The sequence below is a fragment of the Parasteatoda tepidariorum genome, chromosome 1 (genome assembly GCF_043381705.1).
Source record: "Parasteatoda tepidariorum isolate YZ-2023 chromosome 1, CAS_Ptep_4.0, whole genome shotgun sequence".
Classification (NCBI taxonomy): Eukaryota; Metazoa; Arthropoda; class Arachnida; order Araneae; family Theridiidae; genus Parasteatoda; species Parasteatoda tepidariorum.
The window spans coordinates 105,729,569-105,737,091 of NC_092204.1; the positions used below are offsets into that span (position 1 = coordinate 105,729,569).

Genomic DNA, 7,523 nt, shown 5'->3' on the forward strand with positions numbered 1-7,523 from the left:
CCCAGATTGCGGCGACCCCTATACCTTAGGGATCAAAAATCCAAATCCTTCGAAAAAAAGTCATGTATATTCACAGAAAGTGCGTTTCTGCGTCTGATTTTGTAACTTAAAATATCGTCTGCCCTAATTAGTTAGCATATTTGATTACTTGAACCTTTAAGAACAGTCCTAGAACTTGATGCTCCTATGAATAGATCAAAGTTTATTCAAGGTGGCCCGTTTTTTTTTTTTTTGCTTTGTGCACTGTACAATGAAAATAAGAAAAAAATAATAATTACGGAACACTGTCAACATACTTATCCTCTACGATATTGAATTCTACATCAACGGACTTTTTCAAAAGTTTACCCAAGTGGTGTGGGGAAAAAATCAAAGAGTAAAAAAATTATTGAGACACGATTTGTTCATTAAATCAAGGCGAACTATGTAATGAGGGGGAATGAAGAAAAAGATTTACAAGTTTGTGGTCCATGATATCAACTGAAAAGGCGGTTGGGACGTATTTGCACCGACTAGTATCAAACGCGAGAGCTTTGTGTTCGCAGGCTGATACTGTGACCATATTGGAGAAGGATGCATACTCTGACATTATTTCATTGTGATTTTTCTCGAAAAACAAGCTAACCCTATAAAATAATCACCCAGCTAATTTTGATCAAGTTTGTCATATTTATGAGCTTTGGACCTTTTTTTTTCATAGAAGGGAAATGGCAGTATAAATTAATGGTAAGCTTTCTTAGATTTACGAAAATTTCCTAATGTTTAAACAATTCTTCAATTCTGTTCGCACTGTGCAGCATTTTCCTCATTGCTCTTTAAATGAAAATATGCTTTTTCTTGGAGAAAATAATTTTCTGATTACCATATTGCATACATTTAAAACTGGTGATTAGCTCAACAAGACTTAATACACGACGTTCTTTCATCTGGGAAATTTATGAAAATGATTCACAACATTTTTTGTTTAAATTTTATATCAATTGAATGCTTAATATTTTTTCGTCATAATATCTTATTTAAATCCGAAAACCCAGTCTAAATTGATTCAGAAAATTGTTCCAACAGAAATTTGGTTGGAAAAAAAATAGAATTTTCAGTTGGTTTTTTGTTTTTCATTCCTTTGAAAGTGCTCTTATGTATTCATTCAAAAATTGATTTTTAAATTTTATGTTGTATGTACCATCAAATTTTAATGATTCAAAAGATTCATCTCAGGTATGCTGATTAATGTGTGCTAACTATTAATTAAGTTATGGCATCAGACGGAAAAATCTTTCGAATAGTACTTTGTTACGACAGATTTTTGAAATGGGGAGAGGTTGCAGCAATCTTGAAAGTATATGGTCCAACTGCTAGAAGAGCCTTCGTTACATAAATTTAACCTTTTGCGAGTTTCGCAATATCCCAGGATTTTTTTAAACAAATCGGAAATTGTTTTCACGTAATTATAAACTCTTATTGTGCAAAGGTTATTCTATAAATTTTTTATAACATTATTATTTTGAATTATTTAATTTGCTAAAGGTTGAAAAGTATTTCGATTGCGAGATTAAATATTTTTTGCACTATTTCAAACTGTGTAATTTAAATGCCAAAATGGGAAATTTTAATAAAATCGATCGAAAACGAAATTCATACAAAATCGTAAAAAAATATGTTTATTTAAAGATAGTACGTTTTATATATTTAATTTTGTAACTTAATAAATGGTTAGCAGCAATCAGGTAGCATAGTTTAGATCAACCATTTGAACCATTAAGATTTGTCTTATTTATATATAACAGTTTTATTATTTCAAGTCAGNATATATATCAGAATTCGATCATTCCTGGAATTCGATCTTTAGAACAAAATTATTCTGTGAGACATTTTTTCTGGATATACATATTCTGAAACATCTTAGTTCTGAAAAGTAAAATCTTTCTAAATATCCTTTACAAGTATACATAATAGCATCGAATTTCAAAAGTTCAATTTTGAATAGAAAAGTTTTAAAAATAAAACTAAACAATATTGTTTACAAAGAAACGATAAATATTTTCCAAAACGTTAGCAATAAATGATAAATAATATTTGTTACAAAATACATATTTTTCTCAAAACGAAAAGTTCTTTTAAGAGAAAATAAATGTTGTAAAATGCTCTTGCTGAAATAAAACCTTTATAATTATTGATTTATAAAATTATACAGAACTCGGTTTTTCCGTTCTTTCTTCCTTTCAAATTACATAGTACGTTTTGAACTATGAAAAACAGATAAATGTTTCATTTCAATGTTATCGGTAAAAATTCAAATTCCATCATAACTTTTATTTTTAGAAAGAGAATGATTGGTCCATTATGATAAAAGTTCCAAAAACAATTTATGTAGACAAATATAAATTATCTTTGCTAAAAAGCGAATGGAATAAAATGTAAAGGTACTTGGAGATAAGTGGTACAACATCGTTCATGGTGAACATTTTTTCTTCTATTTTATTGATTTGTGATCTAAGAAATGACTTTATTTGTGGAATAAATTTGAATAATATATCATTAGAAAGTGTTGATTACAGTTTGATACGAGCATAAATAAGTAATATTTCAGTCTTAACTTAGTAGAGATATATTCAGGCCAAGTTCTCAAATTTAACATCAGTTTTTTTCCTAATTATTTTTTCTCATTGAACTCAAATTACGGGTCTAAACATGAAGAAAAAAAATCTTCGTATTGCAGGGTAATTCATGAGGAATATATAATTTCGATGCATTTTAAATTAAGAACAATGTGAGATATAATGCGTTACCTGCAACATAATTCTGTGATATTATTTTTAGTTTCATTTACATAATCGCAGGTGCTCTATGTGCAACCTTTAGTCATACGACAAACATCTAGCCGGTAATCCAACGCCTGTAATTGTGGACGTTACAATGCAAGCACGCATGTTAAGGTATCTAAATCAAATCCATTGATAGTGGCTGTAATACGCTTTTCAGCTCTGCTAGATAAACAAGGAAAGGAGGAATAGATAAACAAGAGATAAGAGGCATTAGGGGTGAGGTCAGAACTTCTTGGCGGTCATTGAGTACGAGACGCGCTGTAGTACGCGACTTGTTCAATCTATCAGTGAGAGACATATTTATCAGTAATTATCAATCTATCTCGCACATAAGTGTGGTGGTTTACCATCCAATAAGAGAATAAAGTTTTCAATGTCATCCTGCAACTGTGGCATCAACCAAGAGTTAACATGTCCAAAAGACTGATTTCCGTGACAGTTTGATCTTGAAAAAAGAAGGGTTTGAACATTTTCATTTAATTCATTTCGAACATCTTCATACTGCGCAGAGCATATCTACCTCAAGGGAATCTCGTCAGTGCTGCTCTGTTCTGTGAATTTGGGATTTTTTCTTCCCCAAAAGCAGTTTAAGTCCCTACTGTGGAATGTTTCGTCATCGGTGAAAACTAAGAGGGACAGATTAAAATCGATTTGCTTTATTCAGTGAGATTAAAGATTTTCTTATTTAGCTCTTAAAAATTAACTTTGAGATGCCAGATATTTCTGTTTAGGTTGTATTGATTTATTCCCTAGTATCATATATGACAGTTTCGGATAATCTAGGCTTCTCACGTCGTTTGGCTCAAAAGGCATCCAGCCTACTTCTCCATGTCCCCAGTTTTGAACAGCCGACTCAATTTTGTGCTAACGACTACAAATGTTCAACTCCGTAGTTTTGCAATTTTGAACCTAATCCAGAAGACAAGGGAACACCTGGATCAAGTATTGGGAGAAATTTGCCTTCGCGGAGGACTTTTTTGATGAAACTAACTCGCAGTTTCGTATCATGAGGAGGAAAACCAAAACCACTAAAACTTCTCACCGTCAGTCTGGCGACCAAGGAACTCTAACCCTTGATCCGTCTACCACTGAGGGTATTTTACGACATCGCTGTGGTTGGTACATGCCGGGGTCAGAATTTGTATCGACCAACCAACGTTGGTATTCAAACCCTTCCCTAATTGGAAGACAAACATTCTATCCCCTGAGCCACCACAGCTTTCTCCTCCTTGAATCTGACTTCATCTTACACTTTTAAATTTACCTCTAAACCTTAACAAGATCCTTTAAAATCCGCCTTCAATTGTCGTCGAAAAATCATTCTTGGTTTTCCCCATTTTTTTCATCAGAGTTCCAAGAAAAAGAAACATGCACTGAATTTTTTTGTTTCTTTATTTCCACATGCTTCATCTTCATTTTACAGCCTTTCATAAGAGAATATAATTAGCGTGACTATTCTGTATATACAGGGTAACAAAAAAGTATAGGGATCACTTTTGTGGTTATCTACCACTAAAATTTTGAAACCTTTTTACATATATAGCATACTGATCTAAAGACCAGCTATTAGACTTTCAATTGCAATACTATTTCATAAAATCACAAAAATGCCTTTGAAGAAATTTGACAAAAAGCTAATTGGACAAGTACAAGCATTTTTAGAACTTCGATGGAGCCACAGAATTATACAAACCCATTTTAAAAAGAAAGGTATTGCGATTTCACTCAGCCATATCAGTCGCATCAAGAATTCAAAACTCGGATCGATGCAAAATAATGCAAAACAAAAAAGAAGTGGAAGGCCAAGAAAATTGAGGAAATCAAATTTGTAGAAGCATGATAAGATGACATCAAAACCGGATCCGCCAACACAGGCAAGCATGGCTAAAGCTCTTAACGTGAGTCAGCAAGTTGTAAGCTATTAACTAAAACGAAAGTTGAAGAAAAAAGGCAATAAAAAACCTAAATGTCATCATTTAAGTGAGAGATCGGTGCAGATTAAGAGGCAACGTTCATGGCCACACTACAAGCTTCTCCGTAAGGACAGATGGCGAAAGTTCATTACAACTGATGAAGCTCGGATCTATCTATCTGATACCAATGCTAAATCTAAAGTTCAATATCTTAGTCGTGGGCAGAACAGGCGAGACTTGACACCATCAACCACGGTGCCTCATCCTAAAGGCGTAATGTTTTGGATGGGCATATCCGCCCATGTTGTGACCAAACGTCGGTTTGTGAAGCCTGGGGCTAAAATAAATTCTGAGTATTACATACAGAAGATATTAAAGCCCTTTCTTAAGGATGATTACTGCAGATTGCACCCTAATGGTGATGCTGTGTTCCATCAGGACTCTGCCCCATCGCATGCATATAAGGTCACCCAGAAATTCCTAACAGATCAGCAAGTGCAATTCCTGAGAGCAGAACAATGGATTCCAAACAGTCCTGATGCTGCACCATGCGACTATTTCCTATGGGGAAATGTAAAAAACAAACTGAATAAGCGAAGAATTTCTAAATTGAGAGGCCTTCAAAGAGCTATTAGAGAAGAGATGAAGAAAATCCCCCAGGAAATCATTTTGGGAGCTTTAAAAGCATGGCCGAAAGGTTGTAGACAAATCTATTATGTCGGAGGTCGACATATTGAGAAGTATCGCTGAATTTATGTAATAAACTTTGGAAATTAAAACATTCAAACATGATCCCTATACTTTTTTGTTGCCCTGTAGGAGCTGTTTTATTATGTGACATATGTTATATAAATATAAAGTTACGTACATTTCAAGTTGTTAGGCTATTTCGAACCGAAAATACCAACTTTCTCTTTGTCAAATTATAATTTGAATGGCTATCTCTTTGATTAATGTCTTTGTATTGTATGCCTTTTTATTTCATTAATGTATTGTAATCTTTGATTAGATAATACCAATAAAATAAAGCTGCATATTTGATAAAAAATAAAAGAATGCCTCTATCATTTTTTTCTGTTGAGCTATACAGACGTTGCATCCACTACAAGTTATGCAAGGTAATTTATTCAGTGAGTCACAATGTAACTAAACCAGTGAGTTGCTCATAAGTAATTAGTCTACAGAACCGAAGATTAATCAACGGAATTAAAAGATATTTCAACTTAATAAAAGAAATAGCCAAACAAATTTAAATTTTTCAAATTATCACCTTAGCATCAATGCAGAGCTTTTGGCATGTCCAAGAAGTTTTTGCTATAGAGCTCAACTCACCTTCTGATATAATGTCTTATTCCTTAGGATCTTTTAAAGATGCCAAATTAGTAATCAATACAATGAGTCACTGCGTAAATAACCCAGTGAGTTGCTCATTAGTAATTAGTCTACAGAAGCGAAAACTAATCGATTGAATAAAAAACGTATTTCAACCTAATAAAATAAATCGTCGAATAAAATTTCAATTTTTCAAATAACCACTTAAGCATCAATGCAGAGCTTTTTGCATGTCCAAGAAGTTTCTACTATACAGCACAACTCACCTACTGATAGTTTGTCTTTTTTCTCTGAATCTCTTAGGGGTCCCAAATGCTTATGAAGTTTAGCTGAAATACTTGTCACCAAGTAAGACCAGTTGAAAAAAATCCATTGAATTAAAAATATGGTAAATTAGATGAGAAAAAAGGTTAAGAAGGATAGTATGTTAGAAAAAAAATATGACAGTCAGAAAAATATGTATGGCACCATGCTTTTGCTCCGCTAGATTTGAGTGCTGTAGCAAATTCCTGTTGGAAGTCAATTCCAAAATTCCAGGCAAATTCCTGGCAAATTCCTGTTCTAAAAAAAAATTAGAACCAAGGTTCCATAATATTTTTCAAAATAAGTTTAAGTTATATTGTGACAAAAATATTTAAAATTAAACTTTATCCAATTTATTTCATGCCACACTTTAATATGTAATGTGGACAGATATTCGTTTTCATTTGATCTCCAGACTGAATGCTGTTAAATGAAAAAAATATCTACAGAAAATAATACTAATAAAAAATATTCATAATTTACACTAGTTTACTTTCACTAAGCAATCATTCGAATTTTGCTAACTGTTTCTCAAATAATCCAAGACAACAAATTTTTAGACATTATTAAATTCATTCCTAAGATTTACACTTCAAAACACAAGTCAAATAACGTTGATTCTTATATATTTAACCACGTGATAAAACTTTAATCGGACTTTTACTTCATAAAGCAACGATATTTGAAATTAAGCAGATTATTCTAACACAAAGGCTTTCAATTTACTTGTTTCATCTGAAGGTTATTCATTCCGTTTAAATTTATTATCCGCCTTACATAAATTAATGTCAAGTGCAATAGCGTGTTTCTAAAGACAAGTTTCATTAATTACACTATTTGTTCTAATAAACGAAACAAATAGCTTAATCAAAGCAATTGCCCTTTGGCTAACATACAGTGTGTAAAGCTTATAAAGCAGAGACAAACGAATTTCGATTGATTTTCGAGTGTTTTAGTAAAGTTAAACTTAATTTTAAGATATTGTTTTAAAGGTATGACTCCCATATAAATTAAGAAAACCTATGATTTGTTGATGGTATGAAGCTTAAGAAAATACTGTCTAAATTTTCCATTTTATCGTAAAATATCATTTTCATAGCAAATTATAGATTTCAGTCAGTTAGGATTCTGGTCTTATGAACAGCAAATAAAT

The 7,523-nt window shown here is 32.3% G+C and overlaps 1 protein-coding gene across 1 annotated transcript; it reads left to right on the forward strand.

Annotated features, from left to right (window-relative positions):
- Positions 1-4,666: 4,666 nt before the first annotated feature.
- Positions 4,667-5,485, forward strand: LOC122270456 (uncharacterized). Its single transcript, XM_043047825.1, has 2 exons — positions 4,667-4,720; positions 4,820-5,485. Exons 1-2 carry the CDS (start codon positions 4,667-4,669, stop codon positions 5,483-5,485), a joined length of 720 nt encoding a protein of 239 aa, XP_042903759.1.
- Positions 5,486-7,523: the final 2,038 nt, after the last annotated feature.